Source organism: Protomyctophum bolini, assembly GCF_963924005.1.
Source record: "Protomyctophum bolini genome assembly, chromosome: 17".
Taxonomy (NCBI): domain Eukaryota; kingdom Metazoa; phylum Chordata; class Actinopteri; order Myctophiformes; family Myctophidae; genus Protomyctophum; species Protomyctophum bolini.
Window position 1 is genome coordinate 41,015,300 of NC_137878.1, and position 18,136 is coordinate 41,033,435.

General features: G+C 44.7%; 1 protein-coding gene across 1 annotated transcript in view; it reads left to right on the top strand.

The window, feature by feature from the left end:
- LOC308331784 (SWI/SNF complex subunit SMARCC1-like) overlaps window positions 1-10,767 on the top strand; it is a 47,797-nt gene extending 37,030 nt beyond the window's left edge. The window contains 12 exon segments of the mRNA XM_080787278.1: window positions 710-968; window positions 1,521-1,592; window positions 2,286-2,332; window positions 3,773-3,872; window positions 4,163-4,252; window positions 4,291-4,379; window positions 7,817-7,951; window positions 8,610-8,619; window positions 8,622-8,644; window positions 8,646-8,748; window positions 9,846-9,937; window positions 10,366-10,767. Coding sequence (XP_080643404.1) covers window positions 710-968; window positions 1,521-1,592; window positions 2,286-2,332; window positions 3,773-3,872; window positions 4,163-4,252; window positions 4,291-4,379; window positions 7,817-7,951; window positions 8,610-8,619; window positions 8,622-8,644; window positions 8,646-8,748; window positions 9,846-9,937; window positions 10,366-10,602 — 1,257 coding nt within the window. The 3' untranslated portion in view covers window positions 10,603-10,767.
- The last annotated feature ends 7,369 nt before the right edge of the window (window positions 10,768-18,136 follow it).

Consider the following 18,136-nt stretch of genomic DNA (forward strand, 5'->3'; position numbering starts at 1 on the left):
AGGACTCCTTAACACATTCTGACCTGAGATCAGAGACACTGCTGCTGTTAGAGGTAACGGCTCCTTAACACATTCTGACCTGAGATCAGAGACGCTGCTGCTGTTAGAGGTAAGGACTCCTTAACACATTCTGACCTGAGATCAGAGACGCTGCTGCTGTTAGAGGTAAGGACTCCTTAACCCAGAACCAGCAACTGCATTTATTTAATCACATGTGAAAAATGTGGTTTACAATATGTGGGAGAAACAGGTAAAACAATAGGTACTAGGCTGGGACGACACAGATACAATATTAACAATGCAAAAAAAGACAACCACAAGATTTGTGCAACATTTCATGGCTCACGGCATTGAAGCTCTAATATGCGCTGCAGGACTTCAACACAATCCTAACTGGACAGTTTTAGGACAAAGACGTTTTGATGAAAAACAAGTGGATTAAGAACCTCAACACGGATTTTACCTGGAGGCTTAATTAAACATGCCTAAAATCAGATCTTGAACACAACAAAACTTAAACTCAGGATTAAACTGGAGAAATCTAAAAGTGATTGGATCAGGCTTCCTTCGGATACATGGCGAATGCATTCATTCCTTGCATTGTGCCTACACATGTTGTGACCTTTGACGTTTTTTAATTCCCCCCCCCCCCCCCCCCTCCTCCCCCTCCTCCTCCCCCCTCCCCCTCCCCCCCCCCCTCCCCCGCCAGGCCCTGGAGGTGTACCGTGACGACTGGAACAAGGTGTCGGAGCACGTGGGCTCCCGGACGCAGGACGAGTGCATCCTGTCCTTCCTGCGCCTGCCCATCGAGGACCCGTACCTGGAGGACACCACGGCCTCGCTGGGCCCGCGGGCCTTCCAGCCGGTGCCGTTCAGCCAGGCGGAGAACCCCGTCATGAGCACCGTGGCCTTCCTGGCCTCCGTGGTGGACCCCCGCGTGGCCTCGGCCGCCGCCAAGGCAGCGCTGGGTGAGTGAGAGTGTGACCGTGTGTGTGTGTGACTGTGTGTGTGTGTGTGTGTGTGTGTGACTGTGTGTGTGTGTGTGACTGTGTGTGTGACTGTGTGTGTGTGTGTGACTGTGTGTGTGTGACTGTGTGTGACAAGGAGTACGGTGCAGGAGAGGCCAACCCCCCCCCCCCCCCCCCCCCAAAAAAAGAGGGAAAAAAAATCTTATTTTATTTTCGTTTGATATTATTAACCCATTTAGGCCTGACCTCAACATTTAAAAAAAAAAATCTCCTAAATCCTCCAGTTTTCTGAAATAAATATTTTCACAATTCTTCTTTTTTTAAATCGTGAAAATGGCGCAGATCTTTGCTTCTCGGGGGTCCCTGGAACAACATATTGTCAGATGGGGGGGGGGGTCGGCGGCCAAATACATATAATTCTGGGGGTCCTTGACATGAAAAAGTTTGAGCACCACCGACATATAGAAACATGGGTTTTTCCAGTATTTGTTTAATTTCGACGTCGGGCCTAAAAATGGGTTAATCTAATCATGTGTCTGTCTCTCTGTGTAGAGGAGTTCTCTCAGGTTCAGGAGGTCAATATGGACAAGATATGTTTGGCTGCCAGTCAGCCTGAGAGTGCAGGTGAGGCCGACACACACACACACACACACACACACACACACACACACACACACACACACACACACACACAGACACAGACACACACACACACACAGACACACAGACACACAGACACAGACACACACGCGCACACACACACACACACACACACACACACACACACACACACACACACACAGACACAGACACAGACACACACACACACACACACACACACACGCTCACTCACTAGACCAGGGGTGGGAAATGGACGATGGAGAGGGCCACTGTCGTAGCAAAAATAGCCGAAGCCTGTAGATCGGCTATTTTTGCTATATTATTCAAATTGAAATCTTGATTTTTTTTGCTATTTTTTGATTTGGAAAATTAACATTTGTATGTAATTTAAAATGCCTTTTAAGTATACTTGTGTTGAAGCAATGAGCTACTAATTTAGACCGTAGAAGTAATTAAAGCGGGTCATGTTTTGCAATGTTGTGGAATTGTAAACAGCTGAAACATTATATCAGTATTCTGACATTAACCTGAGGGCCACATTAAGTGAAGGTGAGGGGGCCACATGTGGCCCCCGGGCCGCCAGTTGCCCAGCCCTGCACTAGACACATGCATCTGTCTAACCTCTATAATGCATCTCTCCCCCCCCCCGCCCTCTCTCTCTCTCTCCCCCTCTCTCTCTCTCTCTCTCTCTCTCAGACCCTACGGACGCAGACAAAATGGAGACAGAGTCCATCACACATCAGGTGATACAGATTGTGACGGTCTGTCTACCGTTATTAAATGAGAAAAAGAGGTTGCGCACAGGGGGGCAGTCAGACAGATATTTTGTGAAGCCACTAAGGAAATGAAAGTTCATATAATGGCCTGTTGTGGCGCTGTCACTGGACCCAGAAAAACCCATAGCCCCATAGAAGTCCATGTATTTGGGCCCAACTTCACCTAGACTGTATTACCTTAATAAACATGGTCATGAATACTTTCTGCTTCCAGTCACTAGTTTAAAGTCTCATTTCTAATGACATAATATTCTTTTGGAAAATTATGGTCCCATGTATAAAAAAAATGACCATAAAGTCGCGCATGTTCTGAGGGCGTGGCTACCGTTACAGTCTATGAACGGGATCCCCCACCCACTCGAGTCAAAATAAAAACCAACGAAGAAGAAGGGGGGGAAGTCCCGCCTCGTTGTCTGGGCCAGCCAATGGGCCAGCTGGGCCTGGGCCCGGATATAGAAAGATGGCTGCCTCCATGGCAAGGACTGACACATAGAGACAGGCTTCATTTTACGTTCACGTTAGACCCGCGGAACGCTTTGTCCATATTTTTTACAGTCTATGGTTGCGCATCAGCAATGGCTTTCAGTGCAGCGCCAAACCCACATCGAGTATACATATATACATATATACACATATACCCACATCGAGTATACATAAAGAAATAGGAACATAAAATATTCCAAAAAGGTAGCGCATCCTTAAAGGACCACTTCACCACTTTTCAACCTATCTTCATATAATAGGTCCTCACTAATAATCATGATAAAATTACACGATTTTCTTCTACTCGGTCTGTGTCTCATAGGAGGGCTGTGGGCAGTTTAGAAACCGTCTTCCAGTGACATCATCATTAGACAGATTATTCTTTACACAAGGTTTTTTTACAAAAATGTTACGATTTTCATCATCGTGAGAACGATGGCTTCCATTTTCGCATTGCAACTTTTCAGGACTAGAAAGCCTGCAGTTACTATTATAGCTTGTATTCCCCATCGATGATGTCACTGGAAGACGGTTTCTGAACTGCCCACAGCCCTCCTATGAGACACAGACAGAGTAGAAAACAATTGCGGCATTTTAGCATGATTATTAGTGAGGACCTGTTATATGAAGATAGGTTGAAAAGTGGTGAAGTGGTCCTTTAGTTTTTGGATGTTTAAATTCCTATTTTACTGTACTGTTATTCTTACCCTCTCTCTCTCTCTCTCCCTCTCCCTCCCCTCTCTCTCTCTCTCCCTCTCCCTCCCCCTCTCTCTCTCTCTCCCTCTGCCTCTCACTCTCACTCTCACTCTCACTCTCACTCTTCCTCTCCCTCTCTCTCTCCCCCTCTCTCTCTCTCTCTCTCTCTCTCTCTCTCTCTCTCTCTCTCTCCCTCCCTCTCTCTCTCCCTCTCCCCCCCCCCCTCAGGCCTCTTCCACCATCAAGAGGGAACCCAGTGGCGGGTCAGGGGACGACCAGCTAGTGAAGACGGAGCACATTGAAAGCACACACACAGACGACGGAGATGGTGCGTGTGTGTTTACTGTATATTTATATATATATATATTATATATATATCGTCTATGTCGGTCGGGCTGGAGTATGTTCAAAACTGTTTTCCAACAATAGTAGATCTCAGATCTGCTATGTTTCAATAGCTAAAGTATAAGTTGTAACATATCTCTGTCTCTCTCTCTGTCTGTCTGTCTCTCTGTGTCTCTCTGTGTCTCTCTCTCTCTCTCTCTGTGTCTCTCTCTCTCTCTCTCTCTCTCTCTCTCTCTCTCTCTCTCTCTCTCTCTCTCTCTCTCTGTGTCTCAGTGTCTCTCTCTCTCTTCCCAGGCGGAGGAGAGGAGGGGGACGAGGCTGCGGAGCGGAGGGAGGTCGAGGGGGATGAGGCGGGGGGGCGGGGTGAGGGGGAGGAGGGGCGGAGGGGGGGAGGGGGGGGAGAGGGGGGGGGCTGGAGATGGAGCTGGTGGAGAGCAGCGTCGCCACGGCAGCGGCGGCCGCTCTGGCCTCGGCCGCCACCAAGGCCAAGGTGAGACGCACGTACACACACACACACACACACACACACGTACACACACACACACACGTACACACACACACACACACACACACACACACGCACACACAGCAACGCACGCACGCACGCACAGCAACGCACGCACACACACACACCTATCGTTCTTTTATTCTCTTTTGCTCTTTGGTTTGTCCTTTCGTCCCTCCTTTTTTTATATATATATATATATTTATTTTTTTATCCCACGATTTTTCACCCCTGTGTCAATCATCTAATGTGATCCTGGGCTCTACACACCCTCCACCAACCTAGTCCCCATATATGGGGGACAAGGGGAGACCAACCTAGTCCCCATATATGGGGGACAAGGGGAGACCAACCTAGTCCCCATATATGGGGGACAAGGGGAGAGCAACCTAGTCCCCATATATGGGGGACAAGGGGAGACCAACCTAGTCCCCATATATGGGGGACAAGGGGAGACCAACCTAGTCCCCATATATGGGGGACAAGGGGAGACCAACCTAGTCCCCATATATGGGGGACAAGGGGAGAGCAACGGACTTGAACTCATGCTTCCTTCATGCCTGAGTGTCCAAGTTGCTCCTTTACACCTGACAGGGGGGAGTTTCCCTGGTTGGACGTAGCGTAGCGCGTGGAAGGAACACGTTATTCCAACCAGTTCCTTTCCCCTCCATCAGGCGCCCCGGCTGGCCAGGGGGAGGCAGTTTAGAGACCAGGATTACTGCATGTTTTTTGTGAGGGTACCTACCCTAGGGGACACGGGGAGAACATGTGAGGGTACCTACCCTAGGGGACACGGGGAGAACATGTGAGGGTACCTACCCTAGGGGACACGGGGAGAACATGTGAGGGTACCTACCCTAGGGGACACGGGGAGAACATGTGAGGGTACCTACCCTAGGGGACACGGGGAGAACATGTGAGGGTACCTACCCTAGGGGACACGGGGAGAACATGTGAGGGTACCTACCCTAGGGGACACGGGAGAACATGTGAGGGTACCTACCCTAGGGGACACGGGGAGAACATGTGAGGGTACCTACCCTAGGGGACACGGGGGGAACATGTGAGGGTACCTACCCTAGGGGACACGGGGAGAACATGTGAGGGTACCTACCCTAGGGGACACGGGGAGAACATGTGAGGGTACCTACCCTAGGGGACACGGGGAGAACATGTGAGGGTACCTACCCTAGGGGACACGGGGGGAACATGTGAGGGTACCTACCCTAGGGGACACGGGGAGAACATGTGAGGGTACCTACTAGGGGTGCAACGGTTCAGTTACACCTCGGTTCGGTTCGTACTTCGGTATGGGGGCCACGGTTTCGGTTCGGTTTCGGTACAGTAAAAAAAAAAAATCACACCTGTGTAAAGTGAGTGCAACTCTGTGTGGGGGTTTCCGGGGGGGGGGGCAGGAACGCGCCCAGGGTGCCGGGCCGGTTCCGAACTGCCGCCCCGTGTCCGAAACGGTTGAGAAATGACAGAGTTACTGTGTGCCGGTCCCTCTACTGTACCCTCTACTGTACCTTACTGGCACACACGAAATCATCATATACAGTTAATATGGGCATGTGTTTGTGTGTGTGTGTTAGGTTGCACACAGGTGGTGAAAAACAACCATGCTGTTTTCATGCTCATACCCAGCCAGCCAGCCAGGCAGGCACCCACACACATAAGTCCAAGGGACTGGCTTGCACCACTCAAAAAGTTTATTTTAGCATTATCTTTTATTCTTTTTTTAGCATATATTATTTTATTAGACATTTCTGCCTTTTCATTATTTAAAGGGGGAAAAAAACCTTATATTGCTATTTTAATGTGCCTCATCATTATGTTCAAGGGAAAAACAATGCACCTATGCGCTCACACGTGGTGCAGAGTCGCAGCACATGCAGGGAGGAGAGGAGAGCTCACTGGGAAGGGATTCACAGCAGAGTGCCGTGTCGTACAGAAACATTTACAAAAGTTTACAATAAAGATCTCTGCATGAGATATTATGCTTATATTATTAGAAGAAGGGTTTCTATCTACAGTCATGGATTGGACATAGAGTATTTTGTTGGGACTTTTCAGACGGAATATTCTTCTGCTCCGGGTGGACAGAGCAACAACAGAGTTGTTTTTGCTCTCTCTCTCCCTTTTTAGCACTCAAACAGCGAGTGCAGATGCAGAAGCAGATCTGAACAAGACGGTGCTTAGAAGCCTGTTGATTCGAGGTTACTCCGCTGTGTGTGTCTCTGTGTATGACGATCAATAATTATTCCACCGAGTGGTCTTTGCGAGGGCTGGATTCTCCTCATCATGCCGTCTCTCCTCTCTCTGTGTGTGTGTGTGTGTGTGTGTGTGTGTGTGTAGGGGGTGGCCGACAGAGTGCTACACTTCTGTGACCGAAAGAGTGCTAGACTTCTTAGTAGGACGGTGTGTGACCGATAGAGTGCTAGACTTCTAAGTAGGACGGTGTGTGACCGAGAAATACATTCTTCGCAGCTGTAAAAAATGAATTAATGCAAACCGAAAAAGCGCGGTTCATTAGAGCGCATTGAACCGTGTATGCAGAACCGAACGGTTCGGTTTTCGGTTGAAAACCGCTGCACCCCTAGTACCTACCCTAGGGGACACGGGGAGAACATGTGAGGGTACCTACCCTAGGGACACGGGGAGAACATGTGAGGGTACCTACCCTAGGGGACACGGGGGAACATGTGAGGGTACCTACCCTAGGGGACACGGGGAGAACATGTGAGGGTACCTACCCTAGGGGACACGGGGAGAACATGTGAGGGTACCTACCCTAGGGGACACGGGGAGAACATGTGAGGGTACCTACCCTAGGGGACACGGGGAGAACATGTGAGGGTACCTACCCTAGGGGACACGGGGAGAACATGTGAGGGTACCTACCCTAGGGGACACGGGGAGAACATGTGAGGGTACCTACCCTAGGGGACACGGGGAGAACATGTGAGGGTACCTACCCTAGGGGACACGGGGAGAACATGTGAGGGTACCTACCCTAGGGGACACGGGGAGAACATGTGAGGGTACCTACCCCTAAACGTCCATAATCATCTCTCCTTCCCTATCTCCTCTAACATCCTCTTCATTTCTTATTCTTTCTTTGTTTTTTGTTTTTTTTACTTATACATTTTAAATTAAACACAAAACGATGACTGCTCAGTCACGTTACACAGTGCACAGTTCACCACACACATACTGGCCTCTATATACACTGTTCTTATTTCCTCTCTCTGTCTGTGTGTGTGTGTCTGTGTCTGTGTGTGTGTGTGTGTGTGTGTGTGTGTGTGTGTGTGTGTGTGTGTGTGTGTGTGTGTGTGTGTGTGTGTGTGTGTGTGTGTGTGTGTGTGTGTGTGTGTGTGTGTGTGTGTGTGTGTGTGTGTGTGCGTGTGTGTGCGTGCGCGTAGCACCTGGCTGCGGTGGAGGAGAGGAAGATCAAGTCCCTGGTGGCTCTGCTGGTGGAGACCCAGATGAAGAAGCTGGAGATCAAGCTGAGACACTTTGAGGAGCTGGAGACCATCATGGACCGAGAGAAGGAGGCCGTGAGTCCCTCTGACCTGTCGGTCACTGTGTTGTTGTTGTTGTAACACCTAGAGGAGGAGGCAGTGAGTCCCTCTGACCTGTCGGTCACTGTGTTGTTGTTGTTGTAACACCTAGAGGAGGAGGCCGTGAGTCCCTCCTGACCTGTCGGTCACTGTGTTGTTGTTGTTGTAACACCTAGAGGAGGAGGCTGTGAGTCCCTCTGACCTGTCGGTCACTGTGTTGTTGTTGTTGTAACACCTAGAGAAGGAGGCAGTGAGTCCCTCTGACCTGTCGGTCACTGTGTTGTTGTTGTTGTAACACCTAGAGGAGGAGGCTGTGAGTCCTCTGACCTGTCGAGCTTGTGAGCTTGTAGATCTGCTATTTTTTCAATAGCTAAAGCATAACATAATGCTAACACCAAAAGGGGTTCCCGCCCCAAAATGGGTTAACACTTCTGAAGACGTAAAGTTCCGTTAGACAGAGAGGTGATTTTGCTTCCTGTTTTTTATCTGTGTTTCCGGGACTAGCACCAGAGTCTTTGGTGGCAAAGTTAGTATTATTATTATTATTATTATTATTATTATTAAAGTCAAAGTGTCTAATTTTAAGTGTTTAGTTCTGGTTGGAGCTGGAGGAGGGGCTCATGTGGGGTTAAACGCTGCCTCCTTGTGGTTGCAGCTGGAACAGCAGAGCAGCAGCTGCTGACCGAGAGGGCAGACGTTCCACGCGGAGCAGCTGAAGCATGCAGAGATGAAGGTTCGCCAGCAGAGGGAGCAGCAGAGCCAGGCCGCTGGGTACGCCATGCAGCAGCACGCAGGTCTGTGTTGTAGGGTCCATGCCGTTAGATCTACCGCAGGGTTGTTTTTGTCTATTTTAGTTTCAGTCGTAGTCTCTCCATTTAGTTTCCATTTAGTTTTAGTCACCTGGAATGTGTTGGTGTTTAGTCTATAGTTTTAGTCGACTAAATGTCATAAGATTTTAGTCGACCAAATCTACAGTTGATTTAGTCGACTGAAATGTGTTTTGGTGGCCTTGATGCCGTCCTAATGACTGTTTTTACATTTCATTCATTTTACACTTGGTTGCATGCTGAAAATAGCCGATCTACAAGCTCACGCTGCGACGCGTTGTGAGCTTGTAGATCTGCTATTTTCAGCATGCAACCAAGTGTAAAATGACTCATACTGGATCTCTTGTCCACTATAGTCCCTTCCTAACATTTAGTCTACTTTTTATCTGTCAATGACATTGTCAATACATTAAGTCTTGGTTTTAGTCATCGTGGCTTAGTTTTCATTTAGTTTCCATTTAGTTTTTGTCAGTGGAAAAAAGGTAGTCTCCACACGCTCCACACGTCCCAAACTCTTCTCCCTTCTGGCTCCAAACGGTGCAATGCACTTCCCGTCGCAGTCAGAACTGCAGCATCACTCCCAATCTTCCGCCGTAGTCTGAAAACCAACCTTTTTCAGACTCCATCATGGCCCATAGCACTTACCCTATACCCCCTTAGATAGCATTTCTGTAGACTTAGATAGCATTGATTTCTGTAGACTTAGATAGCATTTGAAATCAGACTTATAGCATGTTATGTAGACAGCACTAGAATTGCATTCTATGTAGTCATAGCACGCCATAGTACATATGTATAGCATAGTAGTATATATGTATAGTTTATATGTATAGTTTCATTATATAGATATTCCACTGTTACGTTCTTAGCTTACGCATGTTTCATGATAAATGCTTTTATGTTCTTGCTTAATGTAAATCTCTCTGGATTAAGAGTGTCTGCTAAATGCCTAAATTGTAGTCGACTAAACATTTTTCGTCTTAGTTTTTTAGTCGACAGAAACAACACTGATCCGATCTGACCTCTGACCTTATTGTGGGTCATCATCATGTCTTGCTCTCCAGGTCAGGCCGCGGTGCCCGCAGGATGCTGCCGGCTGGGGGGAACGGCCAGAGCAACATGGCCCCTCGCCACGCCGGAGCGCCCAACGGCATGTGTGAGTCACTGGGTTTTAGTTTTTTAGTTTTGTCATAGTTTTTTGAGCGGTGCAACCACTCCAAGGAACAGCAATGTCCGTGTTCACCTATACCTATGTGTTGGTTCATTATGTTTATAATGTGGTTATATTCATGTAGAAAACGGAACAAGAAATTATTATTATAACTAAAGCTATAGCAAAATAAACTAGAATTAAAAAAAAAAAAAAAACATTACAGTATAGTACAGTAGTGCATCCCGTGGATGCAGAGGTCGTTGTTTTTATTGCGTCCCTTTAACTATAAACTGAGTTTTGAGATGCAAAATGCACCCTGTTTTAATCTCTGATCTGTAAAACACTGACGGTCAAAGAAATATGAATATTGCAGATCTACAAGCCTTTCTTTCTTTCTGCCTTTCTTTCTTTCTTTCTTTCTTTGGTCACAGATCCGTCCTCCCAGCCTGATGGCGTGGCATCCTCCCAGCCGGGACCTTCCAGCCTCTGGCCATAGCCTAAACGCACACACACACACACACGCACACACACACACACACACACACACACACACACACACACACCCTCCCCTCTACATGTGCATAGGCTGTGTCAAGTGCCCGTCTCTTGTCCGTTGGGTAGCGTGCGGTCAAGTAAGTATTCCCGAAGCAGTTTATCACGTACAGTAGCCTATATATATATATATACAGTATATATACATGGTCTGTGTGTGTGGTTTTTTTTGGTTTACAGTATTCGGCTCAACTCCATGTCTCTGTGAAATATTGATGTCGTGACTCCCCCAGAGTCAAGGAAACGAGACAGACTGAACTGACTCATTAAAGTTGTTTTGTACGAAACTTTACCTGCTGTGTCTCTATGTCGGTGTCGCGCGTGTGTGTGTGTGTGTGTGTGTGTGTGCGTGTGTGTGTGTGTGTGTGTGTGTGTGTGTGTGTGTGTGTGTGTGTGTGTGTGTGTGGGTGTCTCTCCTCTCTCTGTCTGTCTGTCTCTCTCTCTCTGTCTCTCTCTCTCTGTCTCTCTCTCTCTGTCTCTCTCTCTCTGTCTCTCTCTCTCTGTCTCTCTCTCTCTGTCTCTCTCTCTCTCTCTCTCTCTCTCTCTCTGTCTGTCTCTCCTCTCTCTGTCTGTCTGTCTCTCTCTCTCTGTCTCTCTCTCTCTGTCTCTCTCTCTCTCTCTCTCTCTCTCGTGGATTGAAGGTGAATCGGTTGCCATGTCTGATTTCAGTCCCATAGAAGCCAGCATGTCTATTTTCGGCTATTTTAACCCATTCTGACCTCAGCTATTTTTCAATAGCTAAAGCACAACATGATGCTAACACCAGAATGGGTTAAGATTGGAGCATTTGGATATATCAATATGTTCAGAAGTATCTCCCATTGAATCTTAATATTCTTGTATATTTCATATTTCAGGGCCTTAGATTATTTAATCTATCCATCCTATCTAGGCTGCCCCGCATTGTGACTGGCAGACATCGAATAGTTAGTCCCCTATTAATTAAAACAGTTTGACTGACTAAAACGCGTAACCCGCATTTTAATCAAATACCCTATGCTGCTGAGATTGTTGTATTACCTTTAGAGAGCATACGCTGAATTATTTGGGCTTTAGATCCGTGAAAATCCGGCGAAAAAAGGTTCCTCGGTTTGTTATGAACCGATCGCACCATCCGCCATCTTGGTGCGCTCCGGAAGACCGCCCCCACAAGACCCGCCTCCATGAGGAGTTGTAGTCCATTCATTTGCATTGGCCTCAATTTCCCAGAAGCCCTATAGCAGCCCTAACAGCATGTGTTGATTTCCAGGTTTCGTCGTCAAAACGAATCCATCTCGTCTCTCCAGCTCCGCGGCAAAGACACAGTTTCTTTTTAATTATTATTACAATACGTAAATAGCAGCGATCGTATACGCTGGATTAAAGAATTCCCGGCAGTCAAACTGTTTTTAATAGTTTAATAGCTTTCTGTCGTAAAGCTCTCTCTCTCTCTCATATTGTCTCTCTTCCTGCAAGATGTGTTGTTAAAATAACATGATAAACGTCCTAGAGGCTACAGTACCTCCCATGACCGAAATTAGCATGTTCAAACTAAATGTTTCGACACCACCAGAGGGGTTTAATAACAAAACTATGGCAATATTAGGCCTATACGGTTGAATATGACATCAATGTTAGGCCTATATGGTTGAATATGACATCAATGCATTTAAGTAATAAGTTGCTAATAACTCCCCCCCCCCCCCCCCCCCCCCCCGTCCTGCACAGGTGATACTTCTGTCCCTCAAATGAACACTTTAGATCTGGTCACCCTATAGGTCTATGCCTCGTCGCCTAGTTTTTTTGTTTTTGGGTTAGGGTTAGCGTGGCTACATGCTGCCGTATGCGGTGCTGAAAACTGCTGTAAAACTTGTTGGAGAAATGAGGAAATTAATCGAATGAATTTAAAAGGATTATATTATAAATATCCGAAAGGCATATAAATATTGATAAAAACTAAAACTAAGGGTATTTTTTTCTATAATTTCAGTTAGTTTTGAGGACACACAATACAGTTTCAGTTTAGTTATCGTTTTTTTAATTTTTATATATATAGTTTTTATTAGTTTCAGTTAACTAAAATGTTTTGTTAATTCTAGTTTTCGTTTTTTTGTTAGTTTTAGTTAACTAGCATAACCTTGCTACCCATCTGACCCCTTTTGGTGTTAGCATTACGTTATGCTTTAGCTATTGAAAAATAGCAGATCTACAAGCTCGTAGCGCGCCACCGAGTGGCAAAGATATTACAAAAAGTTGTAAGTGTTCCAACTTTATTTGGTATTCGTAGAAAGACATTAATTATATATCGAGCCACATATCGGTATCGTCCGATATGTGCCGGTAAATATCTGTATAGCTGACATTAACCGATGGGCATTAGCCGATATTGATCTCTGTTGATAAGCATCCATTTTGCGCTGGCTATGGTTGTCTGGCTATCTGTGGTCTATACCGAGCAACAGTTATGTTTTATAATGCAGATGTTTCTATCTGTGGTCTATACCGAGCAACAGTTATGTTTTATAATGCAGATGTTTCTATCTGTGGTCTATACCGAGCAACAGTTATGTTTTATAATGCAGATGTTTCTATCTGTGGTCTATACCGAGCAACAGTTATGTTTTATAATGCAGATGTTTCTATCTGTGGTCTATACCGAGCAACAGTTATGTTTTATAATGCAGATGTTTCTATCTGTGGTCTATACCGAGCAACAGTTATGTTTTATAATGCAGATGTTTCTATCTGTGGTCTATACCGAGCAACAGTTATGTTTTATAATGCAGATGTTTCTATCTGTGGTCTATACCGAGCAACAGTTATGTTTTATAATGCAGATGTTTCTATCTGTGGTCTATACCGAGCAACAGTTATGTTTTATAATGCAGATGTTTCTATCTGTGGTCTATACCGAGCAACAGTTATGTTTTATAATGCAGATGTTTCTCTCTGTGGTCTATACCGAGCAACAGTTATGTTTTATAATGCAGATGTTTCTATCTGTGGTCTATACCGAGCAACAGTTATGTTTTATAATGCAGATGTTTCTATCTGTGGTCTATACCGAGCAACAGTTATGTTTTATAATGCAGATGTTTCTATCTGTGGTCTATACCGAGCAACAGTTATGTTTTATAATGCAGATGTTTCTATCTGTGGTCTATACCGAGCAACAGTTATGTTATATAATGCAGATGTTTCTATCTGTGGTCTATACCGAGCAACAGTTATGTTTTATAATGCAGATGTTTCTATCTGTGGTCTATACCGAGCAACAGTTATGTTTTATAATGCAGATGTTTCTATCTGTGGTCTATACCGAGCAACAGTTATGTTTTATAATGCAGATGTTTCTATCTGTGGTCTATACCGAGCAACAGTTATGTTTTATAATGCAGATGTTTCTATCTGTGGTCTATACCGAGCAACAGTTATGTTTTATAATGCAGATGTTTCTATCTGTGGTCTATACCGAGCAACAGTTATGTTTTATAATGCAGATGTTTCTATCTGTGGTCTATACCGAGCAACAGTTATGTTTTATAATGCAGATGTTTCTATCTGTGGTCTATACCGAGCAACAGTTATGTTTTATAATGCAGATGTTTCTATCTGTGGTCTATACCGAGCAACAGTTATGTTTTATAATGCAGATGTTTCTATCTGTGGTCTATACCGAGCAACAGTTATGTTTTATAATGCAGATGTTTCTATCTGTGGTCTATACCGAGCAACAGTTATGTTTTATAATGCAGATGTTTCTATCTGTGGTCTATACCGAGCAACAGTTATGTTTTATAATGCAGATGTTTCTATCTGTGGTCTATACCGAGCAACAGTTATGTTTTATAATGCAGATGTTTCTATCTGTGGTCTATACCGAGCAACAGTTATGTTTTATAATGCAGATGTTTCTATCTGTGGTCTATACCGAGCAACAGTTATGTTTTATAATGCAGATGTTTCTATCTGTGGTCTATACCGAGCAACAGTTATGTTTTATAATGCAGATGTTTCTATCTGTGGTCTATACCGAGCAACAGTTATGTTTTATAATGCAGATGTTTCTATCTGTGGTCTATACCGAGCAACAGTTATGTTTTATAATGCAGATGTTTCTATCTGTGGTCTATACCGAGCAACAGTTATGTTTTATAATGCAGATGTTTCTATCTGTGGTCTATACCGAGCAACAGTTATGTTTTATAATGCAGATGTTTCTATCTGTGGTCTATACCGAGCAACAGTTATGTTTTATAATGCAGATGTTTCTATCTGTGGTCTATACCGAGCAACAGTTATGTTTTATAATGCAGATGTTTCTATCTGTGGTCTATACCGAGCAACAGTTATGTTTTATAATGCAGATGTTTCTATCTGTGGTCTATACCGAGCAACAGTTATGTTTTATAATGCAGATGTTTCTATCTGTGGTCTATACCGAGCAACAGTTATGTTTTATAATGCAGATGTTTCTCTCTGTGGTCTATACCGAGCAACAGTTATGTTTTATAATGCAGATGTTTCTATCTGTGGTCTATACCGAGCAACAGTTATGTTTTATAATGCAGATGTTTCTATCTGTGGTCTATACCGAGCAACAGTTATGTTTTATAATGCAGATGTTTCTATCTGTGGTCTATACCGAGCAACAGTTATGTTTTATAATGCAGATGTTTCTATCTGTGGTCTATACCGAGCAACAGTTATGTTTTATAATGCAGATGTTTCTATCTGTGGTCTATACCGAGCAACAGTTATGTTTTATAATGCAGATGTTTCTATCTGTGGTCTATACCGAGCAACAGTTATGTTTTATAATGCAGATGTTTCTATCTGTGGTCTATACCGAGCAACAGTTATGTTTTATAATGCAGATGTTTCTATCTGTGGTCTATACCGAGCAACAGTTATGTTTTATAATGCAGATGTTTCTATCTGTGGTCTATACCGAGCAACAGTTATGTTTTATAATGCAGATGTTTCTATCTGTGGTCTATACCGAGCAACAGTTATGTTTTATAATGCAGATGTTTCTATCTGTGGTCTATACCGAGCAACAGTTATGTTTTATAATGCAGATGTTTCTATCTGTGGTCTATACCGAGCAACAGTTATGTTTTATAATGCAGATGTTTCTATCTGTGGTCTATACCGAGCAACAGTTATGTTTTATAATGCAGATGTTTCCCTGGCATCATAACACCAGAAACTAAACCAACATTTGGCTGCCATGTTTTCTATATTATCTACTTACTATATGCATTATATTATCTATTTACTATGCATTATATTATCTATTTACTATGTACACTGTCGTTATAATGAAGAGTTCAAGTTCACTTATATGACGCCCATTTCCGTTACGTCAACATATAGACCGATTCCGTAGCGGTTTCATGGTCGCAGCCTACGTATTTCCTGTAGGCGGACTCGACGTAGCTGCGGTGGTTTAAGGCGCATCTCTTCCACTACAGTGAACGGCAGAGTGACTGATGTTAGTTTGCCTCAAACTTTACTCTTTTACCTGCTTTTTTACTAACACTAACATTACAAAGATGTCCAGAACATCGAGATGAACCTGTGTAGTTTATGGCTGCTCCAACAGTAGTGGCAACATAAACAAGTAAGACGCGCAAACGCGGGAAGCGAACGCAGCTATACATCTAAATATGGAGTGTGTTGCATCAATCACAAACAAATCACTCCGCTCCATATATGGGCACAAAGGGGGGACACACAGACAGACATGGGCCCTCATTTATCAACCGTCCGTACGCCAAAATATGGGTGCACGCCGAAATTTTCGACATTTACCATTTCCGGCAAAGCTTGAAATTGAACTTGACAACGTTCAAATCCCACGTCTGCTCCGCAGCTGGCGTACGCTTGTTTTTTTGTCGTAGAACGGCGGAGCAGCATTGTTTGACCAGCTGAGAGGCTGCCAAAGGCATCGAAACATATGTATTAACTCCTAAAATGTTAATATAAAACTGTATGTATATGGGCTACATGTAAAAAAAAGAAAAAAGGAATAGACCTACAAGATGTGTCTTTGTGTCATATTAAATGTATAGGAGCTTTCCAACTTTACAATTAAAATCGCACTTGATTTAAGCCATTTAAACAGTGTTTTGCATGAGCGCATACATGCGAGGATTTGGGCTGTCTGTGCTGGAATATTTCCATGAGGTTGGAAAGTATAGCCTATAGTGCAGTGCTGCCTGCAGCTGCGGAGAGTCCCAACATGCATGGGTAGCCTATATACTGTAGCCTAATCTACAGCAGGCCAATGTCTTTCTGGAGTTACGGTATGTGCAATCTCCTCCTCGTTTAATAAACCCGACGCGTCGCTCGAATGCCAAATGTACCGTGCCAGCGCAAGTGGGAACCGCATCGGAGATGTAGGCTACCCAGCCAGCCCTGCACCACCACCACTCCACCAGTGCCAGCCACATGGGCTCCGGTTTTAGCTGCACATTCATATATTGACAGTTGAGTTGAGTTGACAGCCTATCCACTGCAGCGACTATAGCGACTGCGAGGCAATCTAAATAGACTGTTGAACGTGCATGGTCAGTTGATCACGGTGTCACGGACAGACAGACAGGACAGGGTCAGGATCGAGGAGCAGCACCTAAGCGTGTGTGTGTGTGTGTGTGTGCGCGCGCGCTCGCGCCTGCCTATTTGTTATTTAATTCATGGTTCACAGGTTCAGGTTTTCGTTCACTAATAGATCTTGTTGTATATTAAATTAAAAATACTTTAATAATTTAATATAACTGTACAACTAACAACACACAGTGACAGTTGCTTGCGAATTGCGATATGTGCGTGCGTGCGTGCGTGCGGGGGGGGGTGATGCGGGCAGCAAGGGGGAAGCGAAGCGAGAGGAGAAACAGACCTACAGCTTTATTTAATTCATGCAGGTTTATTTATTTAAGATACAACAAGTTGCGTGTGCGTGCGTGCGTCTGTGTGTGTATATGAGAGAGCTGGGGCAGCAAGTCCATGTAACCATGGTTTCAGGACGTATTCCAGAACGTTCATGTCGCAAAAACGAGCGCGTGCCCGATAGATTTCAGCCGTCACATTTATTAACGTCAGAACGAAATTAAGGAAGGATCAGCTGTTTGCGATCACTTTATAAATGCCGTGGCGACGTGGGTGTACTACGAAACCTGCACTCCAATCTGTGGCAGATTTTACACTCGATTGATAAATGAGGGCCATGATCTGCTAGGTCTCATAGTAAGTGCTCACCGCGTTCGCAAAAATAAATAAATACGGAATGTCAAAATATCCACTGCGGTGGCAGAGATCAGAGCCATTGAGTAATGGTTGAGACAAAGCAGTGCAAGGTCCTGAAAGATACATAATGTCATACCCAATACTTTCTGTTTTATGAACACAAGGCTGCTGTATTTTACACCTCATACTAAGCATTTAACGTATGAGGTATACGTACCTATAAGTACAGCAGCCTTGTGTTAATAAAACAGAACGATTTGGTATTGGGTAAGACTGGCGTTATGTATCTTTCACTGCTTTGTCTCAACCATTACTCAATGGCTCTGGTCTCAGCCACCTCGGTGGATATTAGACATTCCGTTTTTTCTTTTTTTTTTCTTTTTATGTTGCCACTACTGTTGGAGCAGCCATAAACTACAC